The following is a 24,090-nucleotide window of genomic DNA, read 5'->3' on the forward strand; positions in this document are numbered from 1 at the left end:
GCACTGTTCTCAAATGCACAGTAAAATGTGTTCTATTTCATTTCCTCAGCAATGACTACTTTTTGGCTTGCTCTAATTCAAAGTAAGCAAAATGAGTATCCATGATTGATCAACATCAAATCTCAAAATTCACCATTTTCCAAATCCTGACCATATGGAAACACAATGAAATTTATTTTGGAAAGTTGAGGCAAATTCATGTAATGATGATACTGTTGGTTCCTAGCTTAGCTGGGGAAAGGAATGATTTCACTCACCCTTGCTCCATCATTTCCAGCTGTTCCTTCAGCACCCTTCTCTCCTATGCCGCCCTGGGAAAACACACAAAATGCCATTTATTCATTTAATTGTCTTTTTCTCTCACTTGAATGGAAGCTTCATGAGGGCAGGGGCTTCCCTCTCTTGGTCATAGTTATATTCTCTTGAGCCTAGAACAGGGCCTGGCATTGTGTATTTTTCTCAATAAATATAGATATTGAAAGAATGAAAGAGAAAGGAAGGAAGGGAGGAAGGGAGGGAGGGAAGGAGGGAGGGAGGGAAGGAAGATTGATTTGTGACTTAGGATGGTAAAAGTAAATGACTGCCCAGGAAATAGTTTTCAGAAGGAATTCAGAAAGTCTAAATGAATGAACTAAAAAACAAAACAAAACACAGACTTACTCTGTCACCCTTGGGGCCTGGAGTTCCTGCAATTCCTCTTTCTCCTGGCATACCTTGAAGTCCTGGTGGGCCTGTATCTCCAGGGGTCCCCGATGGTCCTGGACTGCCCTAAAATGAACCAACAATAAGGGACCTCACCAATACAGTATTAAGATTGAGCCACATGAAATTTCTCTGCTGGTAGGTCAAAAGAGTGGAATATCAGAGATTTCATATGGTTCAACTTAGTGCTTATATTTTTCATTTGTGAAAATTGTCTCTGAGGTCATTTTTTTGAAATAAAAAAGACTTTGCCTTTCTGATTGTTGGTTTAGTTTTCAACTTTTTTCTTTGGGGAAATTAAGCATCAATTCAAATAAAAATAATGGCTGCCTTTCTTTTTCTTTGGCAACATCACAGGGATCCTAATAAAGAAAGAAGACATTACTTTTAGAGAGTATTTCACTCTCACTAATGAACCCATGATATCAAGCTTGCTTATTTATAGGCTAAGTCAGTGATTAAACCGAAGCAGATCCTATGTAATCACTCTGAACCTTGAAGATGAGAAGGGATCTAATGTTATATGATCACGAAAAATTCTACTTTGTTTATACTGAAGTTGATCACCTTGTCTTCTACCAATCTTAAATGGCACCCAAAGGAAATGGTACTAATTTTTGCCTTATGATGTATTTTACTTTCAGATGTCAACAATGACATATTTTTTTTATGGTTAGTAAGCAGAACTGTGGAATCTGAGACAAAAAAATGGAGCATATATTTAGGAATATCTCTTAATAAGATATATGTTTTTCTATTTATTGCCTCTGCTCATTAATGGAAGTCACTAGTAAAAGTTACATAAATAAATATTAGGAATGGGTTTCTATATGAGAATGTACCACTATGTGCACTAAACCATAAATCCTATCACAGAAGAGACTTCTTTTCAGCTGACTCTTCAGTGTCAAGGAAAAAGCCTAGTAGATGCTTATTGAATATTTGTTGAAGAAGAAAATCATATGATTGAATTATCTTGCAAAAACAAGATAAATACACTTTAGTTCTGCCATGTGTATATTGAGTTGTTAACTTTTGGAACATTCTGAAGCGCCAAGCTCACCACCTTACTTACTTTTGGACCATCAGGGCCATGGCCCCCAGCCATTCCCTTCTCACCGGGGAGTCCGGTTATTCCTGGTTCTCCTCTCTCCCCTGGATTTCCGCGTTCTCCCTAGTGCAAAATTGGGATGTCAAACAATCTTAGTGACTGTTCTGAAAGTGGGTTAAAAATGTTTCTGGAAATCTGCAAATCTGCTTCTACTGGAGAAAAATTGAGAAATGAGTAACTAATGAGGCTCAATTTTCTAATTTAGTGATAAGAAATGAACTTGAAGTAAGAATATGCTAGTTTTGCAGCACAGGATTTTCTCATAAGATTGATTTTCACCAAGGAAAATAATTTTAATTCTTAATATAAAGCCCAGTTTATGATAAAAAATTGTTTTTTTCAACTGAAGGCAATGGGAACAAAGTTAATGATGAAGGAGAAAATACTCACTCTAGGTCCTAATGGGCCAACTGCTCCGGGATCTCCAGGAACTCCCTATAAGATATAATTTTTAAAACTGTAAGAAAAGCTTTGAGCTACATTTTAGGTATTTATTAGAAATCTTTCTCTACCACGGCCTAATTTCTTTTAGTGTACTATTAGAAGTTTAAATAAGCCCATAATATTGAAGCAAGAAAAATATGTATGCTTTTATAAATGAGGGGCTATCCCATACATTGGATGGAAATTATTTTTCCAGAAAAATAAATGTTTATTAAAGCTGAATGCTTAATTTTGGGCAATGAAAACATGCAAAATATTATCTTACAAATAGAGTGCATTGGTTTTTTTAGAGACAACAAAATACATAGTAATTTTATTTCTTAATTTTTTCTTCTTTCTTAAAAATTTCTTTGTTTCTTAATTCTTATTTCTTTATCTCTTAAATATAGTAAATTTATTTCTTAATTACTTCTTAATAAACTGAAATAAAAAGCAATAAAGAGCTGAACTCTTAAACAGAACCAATTCAATTCAATTTAGTAAATATTTCTTGACCATATACTATGGACAATGTAGTCTACTGGGAACTATGGACAATGTAGTCTACTGGGAACTGTGGGTTCAAACTAGTGCAGTCATGACTATGTTACAAATTTCAGTTTGTTCTTACCTAAAAGAAAGTTTGTCAAAAAGTTTAAAATCTCTCTCTCTGATTAAAAACAATAACTAATGACAAAGCAAGCTATTGCGTAGAAAGTCATGCATCAAACACTGGGATGAAAACTAAAATTTAGATGTTGGGTCGGTCCTGAATGTGAAATTTTAAGAATAATTTAATCAAATTATTTATCTTTCATTTTCCTTTTTACATATGCTAATGGGTCATTTGTGGTTTAAAAGAAAACCTAAGTATAAACAAATCTGAGCGTTCTTTCAATACTATTTTATCTCATAAGGAAATATGGTGGTAGCTTAATCAGCATTATGTGGTGTTTTGTAGTGATATGTAAGTAATGGTGCCTCATGCGATTACTAACTGTGACATGGCTTACAATTCTGTGGCAGGTAGTGCACTATTCATAGTGTCTTGATTTACACTGTAACATCCTGCAATATTCTGAACAGAGTATATTTTTGACAAAGTAGCATATGTCTGATATTTTGGATGATAACAGATAACTATGGTCACTAAGACCAGTACTGTCTATGTTTACAAAATCACAAACGTTAATCTCAATAGACTCAATATGTTTGTTTCCATTGTAATCCCCCATCATGAGAAATTTTCAGTAGTGTGATAGAAGAGTTCCCTCAGCCACATGGATCTCTGTCTCCACTTTAGAGGCATCAGAATCTATCCTCCATCCCCAACCCAGGACGATGGCCAGGGAAGTGAAACATGAAGAAGCCTGTGCTGTCCTCGGACAGTAACTTTACGTCCTCCAAAACGGAGGGCTAGCATTTCCTCTGCGTGTAGCACCGGCACACAAGCTGGTGGCAGTCACACCAGCACATCGCTGCTGCTAGTGACTGAGTGACCCACCTTCTGTGTCAGTTCCTCAAATAAGCCTTGCCTTTTACTAAAAAAATGAAACAAAACAAACACTGTATCAAGTGGGTCTCCAGCTTTATCCCCTGCAATGTATTGTCCTCCACGTGGTATGATCTTCCTAAAACCCAAGTCTAGTTGTACTACTCCCTACTTAAAAGCCCTTCATCATCTTCCATTAGAAGAATCAGAACAAATTACCTTCAAATTCAGACTTTCTGTAATCTGGCTCCTGATTCACCACCCAGCCTCATCCACGTCAACTTAAACTCTGATTCCTGACTTACCAACTTCTCCAGCGCCTTCATTTGATCAGCAAAACCCTTGCACCTGCTGTTCCCATTTCCTAGAGTATTTTATTACCTTCCCTCCTCCTCCTGTACTCATAAAAGATATTATTTTGTCTGGGAAACTCTTCCTAAATCCCCAAGTCTGATTTGGGTGCATCTTCTATGTTTCCACACACACACACACACACACACACACACACACACACACACACAGTGCCTCCCTAGCAACTCTCTATCTCCTGCTGTGATGTAAGATAAAGGCTAGGCTCATGTTCATCTTGTTCAATTGGTTAGGGCCAGGGCTTAATACAACTAAGCACAGAGTGCTCAGCAAATATGGTTGAATGGTCAAATTGTTGAATGGTCAAATTGTTGAATGGTCAAATGAATGAACGAATCACTCACAGAAAAATAAATTAACTGATGTCCTGGTAAAATAATAGAAATAAAATAGTATCTGTTTATAACCATGTATAAAGCCTCCAGTAAATCTCTGTAGTTATGAGAAGATATATATCTAGTCATTAAATACACGGTCTTGGGAAGCAGACTACCGGGATTCAAATTATATCAGCTGTGTGACTTTAGGAAAGTCACCTAACATCTCTGTGCCTCATTTTCCTCATCTGAAAAACAGGCATCATACTAGTACCTAGATATATAGGGTTGTTTTGAGAATTAAAAGAGATAACATTTATAAAGCAAACCAGAACAGAACTTCATGTGTAATAAGTGATATTATGGGCCAATAATTTTTTTATTGCTATTATCATTATTATTATTTTAAATAAACTTACCTGATCACCTGGCTTTCCACCTTCCCCAGGAGGCCCTGGAGGACCAGGAAGCCCCTAAAGCAAAAGGAAGAAAATAAAATGGTGAATTGGTGAAAGTTTAATAGGCCACTAGTGTTAACAGTTTACCTTTTATAATTCATGGAGTATCCATGACTATACTTTCAAGCAAAAGATATTGTTTAAAGACAAGCAAAACAGAATAAGAAAACTATATCTTCTACCATATGCAGCAACTGGTCAGTTTATAGGTTTAGATTTTCATTTGGACACCATTTAGAAAAAAGAAAAGAAAAGAAAAAAAAAGAAAAGAAAAGAAAAGAAAGAAAAGAAAAGGAAAGGAAAGAAAAGAAAAGGAAAGAAAAGAAAAAAAAGGAAGGAAGGAAGGAAGGAAGGAAGGAAGGAAGGAAGGAAAGAAGGAAAAGAAAGAAAGAAAAAGAAAGAAAAAGAAAGAAAAAGAGAAAGAAAAAAAAAGAATCTAACAGGAGATTCTTAACATTTGTCAAGTTTTTATGTGTCTGAAAGAAATATTTTAGGTTGTTAGTACAGTACTGAAAGTCACTCCTGTAAGTTTTTTTTTTTTACCAAGTTATGATTATCCATTATTAAATAATTTCCCATACAATATATTTAGATAAATCATGAAAATTTATTCTACAAAATTTTAAGACATTGTCCCCATAAAACTAAATAAACCTTAAAATAGTTCAATAAAACTTACCAAAAACATTTTATAATTTTTAATTTGTTAATAATTTTGCATTTTGATCAGTTTTTCAGGGGAGTCTATTCTTTTTCTTTGAACAAAAATGTTGGGTTTTATCCATTTTATCTATTTACTAAAAGAGGGATGACTTTTTTGAAAATTGTGGAATTACACATCATTTGAACCTATCTTTTCATATTTAAAAAAAGACGTTTAATTAATGGTAGAAGAAATGGAAAAGTGAATTTGTGCATACCTGAAAGCCAGTGGGGCCTGGAGGTCCCTGTTCTCCTCTCTCCCCAGCTAGACCCTAATTCATGAAGGAAAGAAAATCATGAATAGAGCCCGATCTTTAAACCTGCTTCCTGTTTATGTGACCTTCTAGAAGTATTGATATTTGCCTTTTTCCTAATCACATGTTTTCACTTTAGTCAGATAATGAACTGGCATTATAATGAAGGAGTTTAACGATATTGTTGGAAGTCCCTCCTGGTGAGAAAATATCTTCTAATGCCAGCAAAGATACTGATGACATATGTTTATTTTTTGATCCAAACATAGAACGTCTAGAGCCAACCATAAAATTACGGGGAAATTGGATAAGGGGAACATGGAAAAATCCATTACTTTCACATATCTAATCTTAACAGGTAATACAAACATCCCCTGCTTTTCCAAAGTTTGTGTTGTATCACTTCACTTTTATGAAAGATCTATATTAGCTTTTTGCTAACTGAAAGAAATCTGAAGAGAATTTTTGCTTTTACGAGAAAAGGCAAAAAGCAAAAAAAGCATTCAGCATTTGTTTTGCAGTGAGCTGTCATAGAGGCAGCACACCCCTAGCAGCAAGAGTGTCCCCCACTAGCTCCTTCGTGGGGAACCACACTCAGCATCTCATCATCAAGCCACTATAGGGCTGAACTGTGTCTGTGAGCATCTGTTAGAGTAAGATATGTCCTATGGTATCAGAAAAGCCTAGGAAAGGTTCTTTTTGGAGTCTGGGAATTTTAAGAAAATTTTCTGTATAAATTAATGATAATTGTTTCTTTGCTTTATACCATTTCAGCTTATAAAAGTTTTCATAGGAACACTCTACTTTCAGATAATGGGGGAAACCTATTTCTATTTTAATTTATTTCTCAGTGTCATAAAAAATATTAATCAAGCTTTCAACACCAGAATAACTGAAGAAAGCAGAGCTAACATTTTAGAAAGATATTTAAATTGCCCCATTGCAAACAAATAAATATGGTAAAATATTTCTGATAAATACTTAATTTTTGAATCCTAGGATGCAAAAGTACCTCAAAGGTATCTCAAAGGATAAAAAATTTTCATTTTTTAGTCCTCCAAAAAAATAAGTCAGCTTAAATAAATTTCTAGACATCATTAGGAGAATATAGGTATAATTCACTATATATTATCAATAAAATACAGTACAAAATATTTGTCAAAAATTTGTCAAAACATTTGTCAGACTGATTTTTCTCAACTGACACTTTTTTCAACACACAAAGATGATGAGTTAGCTTTTACCATCAACATTTTAAAGAAGTTTAAAATGAAAAGGCCAATCACTCCATTTAAAAAGGCAGAAGGTGCCAGCACAGGAATCAAAAGAAAAGATTATAACTGAAATTCTTTTTTTTTTTTTTATTTTAAAGATTTTATTTATTTATGTGACAGACAGCCAGTGAGAGAGAGAACACAGCAGGGGAGTGGGAGGGGAAGAAGCAGGCTCCCAGCGGAGGAGCCCGATGTGGGACTCGATCCCGGAACACCGGGATCACGCCCTGAGCCGAAGGCAGACGCTTAACAACTGCGCTACCCAGGCGCCCCTATAACTGAAATTCTTCATTCCTGTACTTTCTTAGTTACTTCCCCTGAAACTTACTCATAAGTAAAGTCTTAAACAAACATCAGTGAAATATGCAATGTGAATACAGTCTAGCTGAAAGACCACATACCGGGGGGCCCACAGGACCAGAAGGACCAACTTCACCATCTTTTCCAGGAGCTCCCTAAAATCACACAGAGATACTATGTGAAGTGAGGCCACAAGACATTTGGATAATTTCATAGATAAATATGAAATATATACATATATTTATATTTAATTATTTATTTATTGTTCCCCCCTTTGGCAGAAAGAAGTTTAGTTACCCTCTGCCCAGGAACACCAGCATTTCCTGCCTCTCCAGGTTTTCCAGGGTCACCCTAAAGAAAAATTAGGAATAATGTTAAAATTCAATCAATTTGCTCAAAACATGCCTGCTTCAAGTGAGAATTATTATTATTTAATAATTTTTTTTATTATATTAGTCAACATACAGTACATCCCTAGTTTTTGATGTAAACTTCCATGATTCATTAGTTGCGTATAACACCCAGTGCCCCATGCAATACATGCCCTCCTTAATACCCATCACCAGCCTATCCCAATCCCCACCCCCGTCCCCTCTGAAGCCCTCAGTTTGTTTACCAGAGAAGGGGGAATGAACCATGAGAGACTATGGACTCTGGGAAACGATCTAGGAATCAAGTGAGGATTATGATGAGATAGCAAACCTATTATACACTGTACTCACACTGCTACCTTTGGGGCCTGGAAGACCCATACTCCCAGGCTGCCCTCTGATTCCTATGGAGCCTGGAGGACCCGGCCGTCCGTCCTCCCCTGGAGCACCCTACAAAATTGACAGAAGCAAAGTAAGTTTTATGTAAATTCTCTCTAAATACTGCATTGCCCAAATCATCACTTGTCTTTCCTTACTTATAAAAATTATGTAAGTTTTAAATTATCCTTCACCTTTTACTTAGTGAATCAGAATAGTTGAGTGTTTAAAATAAAACTGCTGAAGTATTGTGAGTATTTAGAACAGAGATTTCACTCTTTTTCTATACACAAACCTCATCTTCACAACTCCTTACACTCTCATATTCATAGGGAAAATTTTTCTTTCTTTTGTAATTTACTCTAGCTTGCAATAATGAAAATTTGGTACTTCTATTTCACATTTTTGTCCTAAAGGAAGGGCCCAGAATATATGAGCTCTCAAAAGTCATATCTACCTATCTCCTAAACCTATACAATTGGGAGGATATCAAGAAATGAGAATGTGTCTACTAGACAAATTTGACCAATACTGGAAGAATACATAATTTCAACTTCTTCCACTGATGTCAGAGAAGCAATTTCAATCTCAAACACTTGTATCAATTAAATTTGATCCATTTTTGGTGAATTTTAAGATATGAAGATCCTATGAGTTTGCTTCAGCACTTTAAACGTATATATATCATCAGCATCCACCTGATTAGAAACATTAACCTCAAATAAATGTCTTCTCATTTAAGTTGTAGGTCTAGTGAGAAATATTAACGGTTGCGGACTTTTGTTTATTTATTTTAAGTAGGCTCCACATGGGGCTTGAACTCATGACCCTGAAATCAAAACCTGAGCTGAGATCAAGAGTTGGATGCTTAAACAACTGAGCCACCCAGGCGCCCTAAGGCAATTTGTGTAAATTACTTACCAAAGGCCCAAGTTTTCCTTCAGGACCTTGAACACCAGGATTTCCTGTCAGACCCTGCAAATTAAAAGCCATTGTTATTTTGTTGCTGACTTGCAACTGAAGTAAAGATTCTAGAGACTAAAAGTAGCACTGTGTTAAAAGGATCCTCTTCCGCTTCGCAATGCCCACTCTCGATGGCCTTAGGCTCCTGTAGACAAACTCACAGGCCAATCATGGGCCTCGGCCAGCCTGGCTTGGGAAGGATGCAGGGCAGAAAACACAGCGCACCAACGGGCAGCACCACATGGGACTCTTCACTGAGGGGAGCCCTCCCAGCACAGCCTCCCGCAGTGGAGAGGTCACGTGCGAGGAAATGAGTCTACATGGTGGCACAGGAGCCGCTCCGGCTTAGAAACCTCATGTAACCAGTATTTGTAACAGCACCTTGAATGTAGCATATTGATCCAGGCAAGGTGAATGTTACTAGTTACTCCAAACTCAGGACACCCAAAGCTAGGCCTCCCACCGGGTTTTTATAATTCGTAGTCCTCCAGTCCAAATGTGGTCTTACACTCAGGGGTCTTTTTTACTCTAAGTGATGCTGACTGCTCATTTAGCTAGCATTCTAACATTATCAGGTATCTAGGAAAGAATTTCTAAGAAAATGTCAGTTTCCCTGCAAAGAAGGAGGAGGGGCTATAATAGACTTTGACTCGTATACTTAACACTGGGTTCAAGATTATGTGGAGTCAAATGTATATTTCCATCCAACAACTTTTTGTATAATTCCTTTCTCTTTCAGGAACATTGTTGACAACTGAATATAAGAGGAATTCCACAGTCCAAATGAATTTACAAGTGACATTTGGTCAAAAGGAAATTTATCAGGAATTCTCTCTGCCAAAAGCCAAGTAAGTTACTTGTTAGCAAGTAAAGAAAAAATAAATATTGAAAAACGCATTTTCTTTCATGTCAAATGCAAAGCTATTAATGTATACTCCTTTGAGAATGGGAGACTAGAAATGACAGTATTTTCTATACATGATAAAAATAAAACCAGTATTTTGAAAATACTGAATCAGGTCAAATTGTAAAAACAAAGAAATGCTCCCACTTGTCAAGACTAGTTCAATTAAAAAATCCTTTTCCCTAGGTTCTCAGGAGCAGTTCTCTTGGGTTGATGTAGCAAACAGCTTTGTTCTTACCCGAGCACCTGGCAGCCCAGGTTCACCTGGCCGTCCTGGGTCCCCCTGACCTCCTTTAGGTCCCGAAGAACCCACAGGACCCCTCTCTCCTTGAGCCCCCTGTTTCAATGCAAAGCAGAATGTGTCAGAAAAAAAAAAGAAAAAAGAAACAGTGCAGGAAAATAAAAGCTAAGAAATGCAAAATTTATGTTTTACAAATCAAAGCACTAGTACACCATACAAACACCTTGTCAGGTAGTTACAAAGTTTTAAAAAGTGTCACTACATATTCTGTTCTCATTTGCCTTTTTTTAAAGAAGAGTGGTTTTTCATCATTAGCTAATGAACATTATGTTTTGATTATCACTCCGATAATCTAGATTTGGGAAAAAACACCAAAATTTTAGAGTCTAAATTTCTAAAGGAAAGTCTATATATTAGCTAAAGGAAAGGTGTATTATCTTTTCTTCTCAGCACCGTCCCTAGAAAGTCTGAAAACAAACTCCTTCATACTTCCAACCATCATCCTTCTCCTCTAGCCCTCTATAACAAAGAAACTGCGCAAGAGGGATTTGACGTTAGGCTCGACATCTGTGTCTGACTCGTTTCTGGATCTGTACCCATGTGGACCGAAGCTAGATCGCTATTCTAGACAATGGCATTTTTTGGAGCACCAGCCACGTGAGTGTAGACATTGATGGGATAACCTCACCTTTGGTCCAGGTAAACCATCAGAGCCCGGAAAACCACGATTGCCAGGAGCACCCTACAAATGACCAAAACGTGATTCTTAATTGTTGTTGATGTTCTTGAAATGTATAATGAGTGGGTAATTTTTATTTTTAGTATTATAAAGTTTTAGGAGCCGTGATCAAGCCAACATGGCAATAGATAAGTATAAGGGGGAAAAAACACCTAAGTACGTGGAAGGAATTTTAAACTTTGGAGAATATATAAGTACTGAGCCAAAAATTATTCAAATTAAGAACTATACTGACAATTCATTGTAAAATTAAACATAGAGAAAAACAGATATTTAGATATGAGCAGCAAAGGACCGGCACCATCTACCAGGATCAAAATGTCAATGATAACATGTATTTGCAGTTGTCTTCCATGTGATGAACATTGCATTCTCTGAAAGTCTCTACAAATGTAAGGTGATAATGTTGTTGTCCCTTTCAGACCTATTTATACCCCAGCCACAGCAACCTCTTCTAATCTCTAAAATCACCAACCCTCCTGGCCACCTGGGCTTTGAATTTCCTGTTTCCTCTGCTGACAACATTCTTTCTCCCAAATTTTCTTGCTGACTCATCCTCATCTTCTGATGTCAGCTAAAATGCCATCTTCCCAAAGAGTCCTGTTTCCTAACCACCTAATCTAATGTCACACTACTGTCATATACTCAACGTTATTCTCTACCGCATCACCTGTTATTTCCTAAGTGTGCACAGCACTTATTAAAATGTATAATTATATTTTTGTTTGACTGTTGACTTGTTTATTATTTACCTCCCCACTAGAACAAGCTATTGTTTACTAGCCCCCACATGAAGGCTGGGAGCACAGCCTTCTTTTTCACTCAGTACCAATATATCAACTATATATCAATATATCGATGTATCGAACAGGCGGAGCATAGTTATTCAATCAGTAATAGTTGAATGAATGAATGAATGAATGAGCAATAATTAAACAGTTGGCTCCCTGAATTCACAATGATACTGAACCATGCAATGCACTTGCAAGCACTTCTTTTAACTGCTCTAGCTTTCCTTACTATCCCAAAACATACCCATGTAATTCCCACAACTCTAAGAATTTATTTTATTCTTCAAATTTTACCCTTTCTCCCATTGGGCCTGGAGGACCGACTGTTCCTGGATCACCTCGGGGACCTCTTTTGCCTTCTTCACCAGCTGGGCCTATTGGACCCTGAATACCATGTGGCCCCTATTAAAAACAGAAGGACAGTTACCAGAAGGAGTCATACTACAAGGGAGTTATAGTCAAAAGCTCATTTAATGAAATCAGTTACAAATTTGAAGCTATATTAAACTGTTTCATCCAAAGGTATATTTCTCATTGTTATTATTTGAAACCCTTGAGCATTTTGACCTGTGCACCCCTGGACAATATTCATGCTTTTCTTATCATTTAAACAAAACAAATGAAGCCTTACTGGTTCCCCTTTTGGACCAGCTTCTCCTTTGAAACCGGGAACTCCTGGATCACCCTAAAATAAAAGTATGAATAGTTATAAGAACCAAGATATTGAGCCAGTCCAACCTGCTTTAATTAATTATAGTAAATGAGCCTTGAAAACTTTCTGCAGCTGAGTCTGTATTATCATTTTTTTTTAATTTGCAAGTCTTGTAGAATGTATGTGAAATTTTATAAAATCTAGTATAATTAGGTAGCAGTTTGTCTATTTTACAGTGGTCTTCAAGAGACTTATTTTTAAAATCTTGTTTGTTTTATCATGCATACCAGAAAAATTAGAATTATTCAGTTATTCCAATTTGCTAATTAAAATTAGAATTAACAATGACAACTTCTACAGATAAATCTATTTCAGGTTTATTTTAGAAAATAGACTTATTTACGCAGAATCAAAATAATTTTATATTTATGTTCTCCTTATTGACAGTTTGACAACTTCAAATAGGGCATTTCATCTTTGCAGCATTCTGAGGTTTCATGTATATGTGTCTTTAAATACCAGTTAAACTTGTTGGAAACAGACTGCTAAATTGAGAACATGATAAAATCGAATGTAAAATATCAGCAACACTCATGTTTTAATAAATCTGTCACCAGCATTCAAAAGGATTTATTAGCATAACTAAGTTAGTTGGAACAGAATTCAAAGTATTTATTTTAGGTAAGACTAAGAAAGTTTTAATTTTTACATATCAAGTTAAAATATATAAGCCCAAATTCTCAATGTGTTTATTTCTTATGGGCTTATCATAACATTTTTTCTAATAAATAATTCCACAAAATATGAAAATTTCCTCAACATGAATAATATGGTGGGATCACACTTCAAGATAACTCAAGAAATGGCTGTTAAACCTATTTTTTACCAAACTGTCATTATAACCTCCACATTTCTTCACATTGGCTTGCAAACATATTTCCATAATGGTTATTATTCAACTACTCAGAAAGTTCTATGAGGTAGACCATAAAGTCACGACCTTATTATTTTAAATAGAAAACCCACTAAAATCCAACACAATGCAGCAACGTTCCCCTTTGAATTTAAATCCCTAAACTGTACATTAACATTTGGCTTCCACTTTACAAAGATTCCTATCTTCAGCTGGCTTATTCAGATAAGTCACATTATCTGTGTTTCATTGCATCTCAGTGAATACTATTTTTCTTGGTGATCTTAGTTGGATTATACTAACAGATGATAGTTATTTTAAAGGACTTTACCGGTTGGCCTCGAATTCCTGGAGGTCCTGTGCTACCCTGAGGTCCTGGAGATCCAGGGGGCCCTGCTAAGCCAGGAGGACCAGAGGTACCAGGAGAGCCCTAGCAGAGTGAAAGAGTGACATGATGAGCAGAGACCTGTGTAGAAGTCTATGGTCAACATCCAAAGGATTATGTCCATTTGAGCTTCACGTGGCATAAAAGCAGTTAGTTACTTACCGTTGGGCCTTTGGCACCAGGTGTCCCATCAGTTCCTACTGCACCCTAAAAGATACATGAAAAGTTTATAAGACATTAAGCCATATCTAGGGTGGTCTTTGGATGTCCACCCATATTCCAAAAGAAGGCAGAAAAGTATTGTAAAAAATCAACCACCATTACATTATAAAACTCACTTTTATAACTAATTCCCTTTTCCATAAAATAGATAAAATTTTGCAGAGTTGACAAGAGAAATGTGTTTTTATTTTAAATCAGTTGCAAACACTCATTCAGAATTCAAAGAAGATATATTAAAATAGATTGCCTTCGTTCTGATGTTACAAAAGGTGTCAAGCTTTCTGTTAAGAATATCATTCTCAAATGTACTAGGAACTTACAGGAAGACCTTGAGAGCCAACTGGACCTGGTGGCCCAGTTTCACCTCTTTGTCCTTGGGGACCTTCGGGGCCTCTTGCTCCAGTGGGACCTGCTTCTCCCTAATGGGGTACAAAAGAAATGTTAATTTAAGAAAAATTTAAATGTGGTGTGGTTCAAAGTTCATTGCTTATTTGGAGCTTTACATTTCATACTCAAGTATTTAAAGGGGTCACGAGCACAAACTGGTTTACAAGGGATGTGTGCCTAACCTAGCTTAAGGAGCGGGCTCACTTTCCTACCCCCTTGAGAGTGATGATGTCCATAGCATTAACAGCCAAGTGGTCAAGGTAACCTGATAGCTACTCTTATTTCAACCCAAGAGAGCGCTCCAGATAGTGAATAAAAGTACAGATGCCTAGTTAAGTTTTAATTCAGATAAATAACAAATAATTTAAGTATAAGTTTGTCCCAGGCAATATTTAGGCTACATCTATACTAAAAATTTTTATTTATCCAAAATTTAAACCTAAGTGGGTTTTTGTATTTTATACAACATATTAGGTCCCTACACAGATCTAATCCTAGAGGGACCAAGACCTGGAATTTTAGAACTAAAATTCTAAGCCTTAGAGTGTTCATTAGTGCCAATAAAACATGGAAAATTCCCATTGAATCCTTGAAATGCAAAGAACTGGATGTGGAAGTTTATTCTTCATCTGGAAAAACAGAGACCATGGAAGGATTTAACAGGTATAGCAGAGTCCTGGCCAAAAACAAAGATCTGGGAATTTTATGTTTGGGGGGGGTGGGGATAGGGCAGGCAAACAATTTCTGAGAAAAATAGTTTCGCCAAGTCTTTGACTTTTTAAGCAGTTTTCAGTAGCCAACAGTCAGTGCTAGAAAATCCCAGGAGGAGAAGAAGGTATGCAGAGTGAACTGTTACACAAACTGCGATTCGAATGAGGTCTTAGCTAGATGCCACAGGAGTAGAAACCACTTTCTGCTAAGTCTTAGTTCTGGGCATTGCGAGTATTCTATCCTTAATTCTCTGGCCAGAGCTCAGTTTGAGAGTAGAGGGTCTCACATGAAGGGGGAAGGGATTTTCCATATTTTAATCAGGGAACACAGGGAGAAAGGGCCTTCATGGCCAGAGTCAGTAGCAGCAGGATTAGGACTTTGGGGAGCAGATCAGAAACAGAGGGGAACTCAAGTGCACAGTGAGTGCTCAGTGAATGAAGGACCGGTTAGTGAAATGACTTAAGGCGTTATTTTAAAGCAGCCACATCTCTGCAGCACAGAGTTTAAAGACAGTATTAGAGACAGCCTGAAGAATAATTTGACTTGATGACGCTCACATTTCAGAGTATTTGAAATGTCAGCTATGGACTTTGTTGTTGTTGTTTGTTTCAAATAACAGTTCAAAGCCCACTTGAGTAGCACTCACAGGAAGCCTGGATCTAGATTGACAGCATCGTTTAACCTTCAGCGAAATTCCATGAGAAGACATGACTGAGAGAAGTGAGGTGAGTGCCATGGCCACAGTCATTTTTGTACAGCACCATCTTGTGAGTAAATCCCTTCTTTGAGATGAAGAAAATTATTGCCAAGGGGAAACTAGGTTTGAGGGGCCGTCAAATGTATTGTGTCGTTCAAAATTTGAGAGCAGTGTTCTGAATGTATTCACTAATATAGCTAATATAACCTTAACGACCTCCTACTATAATACTTGAATTTATCATCCAAAATACGGAAAGAACAAATTGTGACTCCCTACAAATGTAAATCATCCCAACAGAATACTTTAATCCATTCCTGTGTGGAAAGCCAAATAGCCTCCCTGCCTATTCCTTTAATGGGTTGTGTAAATGGTAGGGGCAGGGGGAGGAGTGAAAGCCAGCATTGTGTGAGAGAACAGCCTTTTGACAACCTCTGATTTATTTTAACCTCCTATTGTTTAGAACATTCTGCCATTTATTACCGCCAGGCACTGTATCCAAGAACAGAGTTCCAATTCAGATTAAGTTCTTATTCCTTGCAGCTGTTACAATTGTCCAGGAGTTCTAACGCAACAGATTCTTTGATATTACAATTGTATGATTATCAGTAATCCTCTTTTAATTACATAGTGTTTAGTAATCTCATTTAAAAATTTTTTAAAGTTATTTTTTTCCCTACCACAATAGACACTGAGAATGCTCTAGGCTTTTTCCTTAGTTAAGCAACCTCCATACAATTAATGAAATGCCATTCTTCACTTTGGGATTCACATAGTCAAGTAATTCTTGTAATCAAGAGCTAAATATATTAACATTTTACCTTCATCCCAGGATTTCCTGGAAAACCGGATGATCCAGGTATTCCAAGAGGACCCTATTAAAAGAAATCAGAAAAGTGATCAGACATGTTTTTTAATCAATATCTAATTGAGTCATTTTTCATTCTTTGACAATATTCTGTATTTTGATGCATAAGAATAATCCACTTGGTAGTTTCAAATCACAAAGATAATGTCATTTTATTATAAGTACCTTCCAATATTGATATGGAATAGTGCTAAAAGCCATGTCCAGGTGTATTAAGCATTTGTTGTTGTGTATTAGAGCATAAGTCAGTCACAAACATAAATTGTTTGAAACAATTGTTTCTTGAGAAATGTACTTTCTTTGTGTTAACGAAGTAATACAATCTTTAGAAAGTTATGTTTTGTACCAAAATCCAGGACTGCACTTTATAAAAATGATGCTTAAGAATTTGATTTTCTTCACGCTTGTCACTATTCTATATTTGGGAAGGCGTACATAGAGTTTAAATCACTGATTCAAAGGCCGGATTTAAAGGAAATGAGTGAGTATAAAAGAAATTCCATTCCAGGTTATCCTGATTCTTCTTTGAGGATTGTGTTGTAATTCCATCCGTTTTGCAGTAATAAAATCCCTTTTAAATTATACTTATTTCTTCTTCTTATCTTTTTGTTTTCTTTTTTATGAAGAACAAGGCAGGAAAGATCCTAAGGGCAAATAATTTCAAATCTGATTTACCCTCCTCATAGTTTCCTGAGCTTATCATGTTTTTTTCATCTATCCATCCTATAGACCATGCTATATTCTTGCTCATTTTATATACTCATCTTTCAAGACTTAGCTTGAAAGTCGCTCCTCTTTAAGTCTTCCTTGATATCTATCTGTATCTCCCTATAGGTATGGGTACAGGTAGGTTTCCATACTTGAACCTCAAATTACACTCTACAGCATAGCACTTAGCAACAGCATTACGCTACAATATTAATGGATATATCTCTCTTCCTTGATAGACAAGGCAGTTTCCAAAGATAAGTACTATGTGTTTACCACTTTTTTATTCCAAGTGTCTGGGACACAGTGAGTGCTCTGTAAATGTTAACAAATGTGCAAATGGAACAATAAATGAATGAATACGAAAGTAGTACAACTCACCATGGGCCCAGGTTTTCCAGGCATACCGTGTGTACCTCGTTGTCCCTAATTAGGAGCAAAAGAGACAAGATAAAATTACATTTGCTACAGTATTTGCTCATAATTCATTTGCTTTATAAAAATTCCCATGTTAAAAACTGAAGAACAAATATTATAGTTAACCGACAACAACCTCAACTGGGTCAACAGCAATAAAAATACATTTTTGTACGACGCTGATAAGGTAGTAATAAACACTTCCATCCTTACAACAATAACAAAGAAAAAGCAAGATTGAAAAAACGGAACTGATTAAACTGATCCTTTTTATCTGAATGTATGATTTTCAATCAAATGAGCTCAAAGACAATGAAATTGTGTACACTTCAGTCTTTCTAATAGATTAACTCAGAGGGGGAATGTGCTCCTTGGAAAAACAACAACAACAAAATAAAGTACACACACAGAGGAAATGAAGTAGTAGTGAGCGCTCTGGTGTCCATCTCGATCTTCCTTCAGCACTAAGTAATCATTCTACCACTGCTGAAAGTGCCATAAGCTGATAGGGTATAGTTAAGACCCCCCCATGAACTGCCCTCAGCTAAAGAGTTAGCACTCCCGAGGTTATGCCTCTTCCAAGGTCAGTGCAGTAGAACAAAGGATTGCCCCCCACCCCCATTCAAGACGAGTCTGACGAGCCATCCCAACCCCATAGTTCTCATGGAACTGAGGACTCATGGAGACTGGGGTCTTTGTTGTAATCGTAATCCAGCTTAAATTCTCCCTGTGTCACACCCTGCTTTTTATTCATTTCTTCACAAATGTAGCTTGAGAGCACTCCCCAATAAATTTCCTGCACACGTCTTTGCTTTGATGCTGTTTCCTAGGAAACTTGACCTGACACCCTAATACCATTGGTGCCAGGAGAAGTACAAGAAAGCAGACTCGAAAATGGAAATTTAAAGCTGGATTCCTCACTGACCAGCTCGTGATAGATGAAGTATGACTCACTCTTGACATCCTGTGGTGATGCAGCAATAAATATTGTCTCCAGTGGCAAACTGAGATAGGGCACAAGTGTAAGAGAAAGGGCTATGGGTACAATAGCTCAGGCACTTGCAAAGGATTCGACGAAGTAGCAATTATAAAATTAACGGAATTGCATAGATCTTGTTGAATGAATACATTGGAGAAAGACAACGAGAGGCTAATGGTGATTTATCGTCAATATGAGACTCCTTGGAAGTGCTGTAAAATATTGTCATCTTCCACAATCAGAGGGAAGAAAAAGCTGAAGATTGGGCCCAGGTCTTGATAAAGCTTCAAGAGCTCTTGAGAAGGTTGAATTCTAAAACATAGAAAGTCTGGTATGCCCTATGGTCAGGGCTCTTGATTAGGAGGAATGAAGTTTGGTACTGGGATAGCTTAAGAACTTTGAAATCTCAACTCTGAAGTCTGTGGGCCTGTAGAAATTCCCACCATTCCCACCATTAACAGGTTTTTCTTCCTTGCTTAAAGATAATGCGGAAGCCTCAACTTTACCAGACAACATATGCTGCCACCACCACCACCTGTTCCTGCTGCTCAGCCACCAGATCAATACTTAGCCTCAAGTCACAAACTAACTGAGCTGAGGAAAAGCTGCTTTTTTTTTTAATATTTTATTTATTTATTTGACAGAGAGAGACAGCCAGCGAGAGAGAGAACACAAGCAGGGGGAGTGGGAGAGGAAGAAGCTGGCTCTTAGCAGAGGAGCCTGATGTGGGGCTCAATCCCAGGATGCTGGGATCACGCCCTGAGCCAAAGGCAGACGCTCAACAACTGCGCCACCCAGGCGCCCTGGAAAAGCTGCTTCTGATAACAGAGGGAAGATACACACCAAAGGAGCTATGAGTCCTTACATCACAGAGAGGCAGAATCCAAAAGAGAATGTGTGGGAGTAGGTCCTGAGGGTACTACATAGTGAGGGAAAGGACATAAGGTGGAGAACTTTAATAGTACAGAAATACGCTCCCATGATACACATTTAACACTCTGATAAAGACTCTGAAAAATGGTGTTAATATGGGAGATGGTTCTTAGAAACTTAGAGGGATGGCCCACACTCAGGGAGGTAGAAATGCCAGAACTGCCTTGGCAGATAGTAGAATAGAGCACAGAGAAGTGAACATAAGAGATTGGATATACCGTATAAGGATGGATAAGCAACAGCTGACTATACTCTACAGTATTTTCTGCATTTCCAGAGGACACTTTATCTTCAACGGGATAAGCAAGGGCCTATTGAGAGGGTCTCACTTCTCCCCAATCAAGGCCCTGACTTTGGTACTATAGAGAAACTCGAAGGTGGTTGTCTTCTATAGCAAGGGGTAATAGTAGGGGATGTTGTAAACCTGGGATTCCTAATACTAATGGGGATGATAAGATCTCATAATGATAGAGGCTAGGTACAGTCCTTAATTGTCCAAATTAAAGCAGGTGCAATACAATGAACTGCAAGGTTGAAATATTAGCAAGTATAGCCTAACCTTTAGGGAGCTGTGAAGAGAATCAACTGAATATGCCCCCTACCTAGCTAGGTTCAAGGTACATAGGCAGACAGCAAGGGCATTTCTCAATCTATACATTTAAAATACAACAAAGACAGGGGTGCTTGGGTGGCTCAGTAGGTCAAGCATCTGCCCTTGGTTCAGGTCAGATCTCAGGATCCTGGGTTCGAGCCCCAAGTAGGGCTCCCTGCTCATCGGGGCGCTTGCTTCTCCCTCTCCCTCTGCCCCTCTCCTCTGCTTCTGCTCTTGCTCACACTCTCTCTATCATGAATAAACAAAAAAAGTGTAAAATAAATAATAAAATAAATCAAAGACAGATGATCAGGAAACTCAGCTCTTTAAACAGGGTACACTCATAGTACTTACCTTTTAGGATGGTGATGAATATGAAATAAAGCATGGACGAATGCTTGGCATATAATAACTGCTTAATAAAAAGTACCTATTATCATAATTTTATTACTATTCCAAATTTTATATTTTTTTCCATGAACTATATTCCATGCTGCTATAGGTTTTTATAATTTTCTTAACTTTGGTATTAATATAAGTAGGCAACAAATGTACTGTGGTTATATAAGACGTTAACATTAACAGAAGCTAGATGAAAGGTGCACAGGAACTCTCTATACTATCTTTGCAACTTTTCTGTAAACATAGATTTATTTCAAAGTAAAAAGCAAAGATAAAAAGTGAAAAATTAAAAAGTAGGCAACCAGTACTATATTCTCGTTTAAAAAACATATTCAGTTCATTTGAGAGAGTTGAAATACACATACTTACAGGAGCCCCCTGTGGCCCAAGCCTCCCTCTTTCTCCTGGCATTCCCCTTGGACCCTACAGACGAGAGAGAAAAAACACCTTTGAAGCATCTTCTTCGAATTCTAAGGTAGTTTGACTACATCACTCAATTCAATTGAGACTCAATATAATTGACCACCAAACAATAGTATTTCTAGGGGCAACTTTGTGTTTGAAAAAAACCTCCACTTGTGCGGATTCATAACCTACCGCCTCTTACCTAAATAGATTTCACTTAATGTAGCTATAATGGGCTAAATATACAATAATCCTGATTTGAACACTAACTATAGAAAAAGAATAAGAGCATTCAATGGTTAAGAAAAACCATGAAATGCAAAAAGCCTTTTCTATCCAAGGGGTGCAGTTCTCTGGATGTGCTTATCTGTCAGCTGGTAATCAAGATTACTTCATCAGCTAATATATTTTCTCCATGTCATTTTGTTTTTCATTTAAACATTCTCTTAATATAGTCTAAAAAGCAAAAAAAAAAAAGAAAGAAAGAAAAGAAAAGAAAGAAGAAAAAAATCCACACAAGAACAACACCAAACCTAAACAAAACAAACCCAAAGAATTAAATTGATACATACCAGTGGACCCATGGCACCCATTGGACCAGTAGGGCCAGCTTCACCCTAAAGCAAAAATGAGATTACATTATAGTATGAAAAGCCTACAGCTGATATTCACATCACTGTTTCCATGTGTGTGTCATTTTAAAAGTATATTTTCAAACTGAGCATTTGAAAGGCATACTTGAAATGAAGGACCTCAAAATTCTGTTGTTTTACTTTTTCTCAAAATGCAATGGCTATAAAAAAAGTATATAAAAAAAGTATAAAATAAAAGTGAGGATGTAAACAAGATTGATGAAACTATCACATCTGTTCACATTAATTAGTATCAAAAAAGTAGTTATATGTTTATGAATGATAATACTTTAGCTCAAGTAAAACTTTACAAAGCTAAAACTAACATTCCTTTAAGATCTATTATAGGAAGTTTAAAAATAAAATAAAGCCAATGTATACACACACACACACACACACACACACACACACACACATATCTCACATGATGCTTCCCACTAAATTATGGTCTCTCTCTCTCTCCTGAAACATAAACAATCTTGGGAAGAAACAATGGCCAGAAGGCCTGGAATCAAAAAGGTACTAAATAATAGAGCTAAAAAACTACCTAAACCTCTCAGATATTTTTGAAGAAGAAAAAAGAGTGAATGTGTTTTAGAGGGTGAATTCATAGTACCATCTTCATGTAAGGAAAACACCCATCCTACACTGGCAGAAACCCAGTGCCATGATGCCTATTCTTGGTGGCAAAGTTAAGCCATGTCATGTATCCTGCCAAATCTATTGCCACTCATCTACGAAAAATTATATTTATCTACTCAGCTATCTCTTTTTCATACTCCTCTTTCCTCCAAAAGTTAAGGGGGTTCTGAAAAGTTGGTAGGCACTTGAAGCAAACCAGAAATGCAACGGTGAGGTTAGATTTAGGTTTTATACAGTTACCTTGGAACCAGTTGCTCCTACTTCACCTTTAGGGCCTTCAAGACCTTTGTGTCCCTAAGGAGAAAAATATAAATTTGTATTTTTCTGCTTTTTTAATTCTCAGATGTGTAAAAGAAGAACCAAAAATAAGCTCACAGAAAGTGCCTTATAAAAACAGATATTTAAAGTTGTTACCCAGAATGTTTCCAAATTCTCAACATTTTTTGAAAGCCTATTCAAAGAAAATTAAAATAGCATTCTTAATTTGCAATGTTCTCACTTTTCAGATTTTTGTGACTTCACAGAAATTTAATCTATAGCTACAAATGAAAAACCTATAGTGGTTTTAGAGAAGACAAGTAATTGTGGAGTTTATACAGTTATAGAATATGGATTATAGCTAGGCATGACATTCAGAATAATTAATAACTAGTACAGCAGCAAGCATTCTAATCAGAAGCTCAACTACTCCAAACAGAAGCCAGCCAGTATATACTTATCAAATATCAGCCATGCTTTCTGATAGATGATAGATAGATAGATAGATAGATATGAAATTTCTTTTTTTTTTTTTTTTTTCCGGAATTTTGAGATCTTTTTTCATCTGAGGGTAAACCTTAATGCTATTAAATTCACAAATATGCTAATCCAAATACCCGATTTTATTTATCTAAAACATATAGCAAACATACAAATACCTATTTTCTCCACATGTCAGAGCCCATTCATTTCATGGTTTGGAAATGCAGAGAATAGATTCCCCTTAAACTGCAAGTCAGCAAGTGTTTCTGTACAGCTAACTATAGCAAAATTCACACAAAATAGTAATTAACAGCAATCTTCTTTACTTGTTAACTCACAAGGAAACAGCTTCAAACTGCATTTTGTTAAAGTTTCTGTACTACAATGTAGAAAAACTGAATGACACAAACATTGAAAAGTTAAAAATCTCTTAACGTTTTATTCCTGGCACCACGACCACAATTTACAGGCAACATACCTGATATAATGAAACAAAAAAGAAAAAGCTATAACAGATAAAAGACCTCATCCAATTGACACCACACTGCATTAATCAATAGCTACACTGTTTGCAAACTGGGGCGATGACAGCCCTGAGCAAGAAGGGTTTCCTGTTGAAGCTGCAGTAACTTCTCTGACAATGAATCACTGTTCCTTCTGTGGCAGAGTTCTACAGTTCCTCTAATGCATTTGGGATGACTGTCTCAAAGTAACCTGCAGCTTTCCTGACAACTGCTCACTCTCTCTCCTGCTAACAACTATAGCCTTTTCTTCTCAGTTTTTTTTAGAACCTCCTGCTACCATATCCACCACTTCTACTGCCAGATCCATAACCACCACAATAGGGACTGCCCGAGCTTCTGCCACCAAAACTGTTCCCCTTCATTGGTCCATAATTTGATTGCTGTTGTCCACTATAATTTCCAAAATCATTATGGCTCCCACCATCGCCATAGTTACCTCCAAGATTTCTTCCTTCATTGAAACCATCATATCCTCCACCTCCACCATATCT

General features: G+C 36.8%; 1 protein-coding gene across 2 annotated transcripts in view; it reads right to left on the bottom strand.

Moving 5' to 3' along the window:
* Positions 1-24,090, bottom strand: part of COL5A2 (collagen type V alpha 2 chain) — a 136,823-nt gene that overhangs the window by 22,633 nt on the left and 90,100 nt on the right. For both annotated transcript variants that reach the window (XM_026492346.4, XM_044381339.3), the window contains exons 14-35: positions 22,575-22,628; positions 21,633-21,677; positions 21,025-21,078; positions 17,714-17,758; positions 16,578-16,631; positions 14,282-14,380; positions 13,902-13,946; positions 13,686-13,784; positions 12,421-12,474; positions 12,084-12,191; positions 10,948-11,001; positions 10,257-10,355; positions 9,073-9,126; positions 8,125-8,223; positions 7,700-7,753; positions 7,504-7,557; positions 5,793-5,846; positions 4,834-4,887; positions 2,204-2,248; positions 1,778-1,876; positions 661-768; positions 258-311 (exon numbers count right to left, since the gene is read on the bottom strand). In XM_026492346.4, the coding sequence (XP_026348131.1) occupies positions 258-311; positions 661-768; positions 1,778-1,876; positions 2,204-2,248; positions 4,834-4,887; positions 5,793-5,846; positions 7,504-7,557; positions 7,700-7,753; positions 8,125-8,223; positions 9,073-9,126; positions 10,257-10,355; positions 10,948-11,001; positions 12,084-12,191; positions 12,421-12,474; positions 13,686-13,784; positions 13,902-13,946; positions 14,282-14,380; positions 16,578-16,631; positions 17,714-17,758; positions 21,025-21,078; positions 21,633-21,677; positions 22,575-22,628 (1,485 nt within the window). The remainder of the gene's footprint in view (positions 1-257; positions 312-660; positions 769-1,777; positions 1,877-2,203; positions 2,249-4,833; positions 4,888-5,792; positions 5,847-7,503; positions 7,558-7,699; positions 7,754-8,124; positions 8,224-9,072; positions 9,127-10,256; positions 10,356-10,947; positions 11,002-12,083; positions 12,192-12,420; positions 12,475-13,685; positions 13,785-13,901; positions 13,947-14,281; positions 14,381-16,577; positions 16,632-17,713; positions 17,759-21,024; positions 21,079-21,632; positions 21,678-22,574; positions 22,629-24,090) is intronic.

This window comes from Ursus arctos, unplaced genomic scaffold, assembly GCF_023065955.2.
Source record: "Ursus arctos isolate Adak ecotype North America unplaced genomic scaffold, UrsArc2.0 scaffold_1, whole genome shotgun sequence".
Classification (NCBI taxonomy): Eukaryota; Metazoa; Chordata; class Mammalia; order Carnivora; family Ursidae; genus Ursus; species Ursus arctos.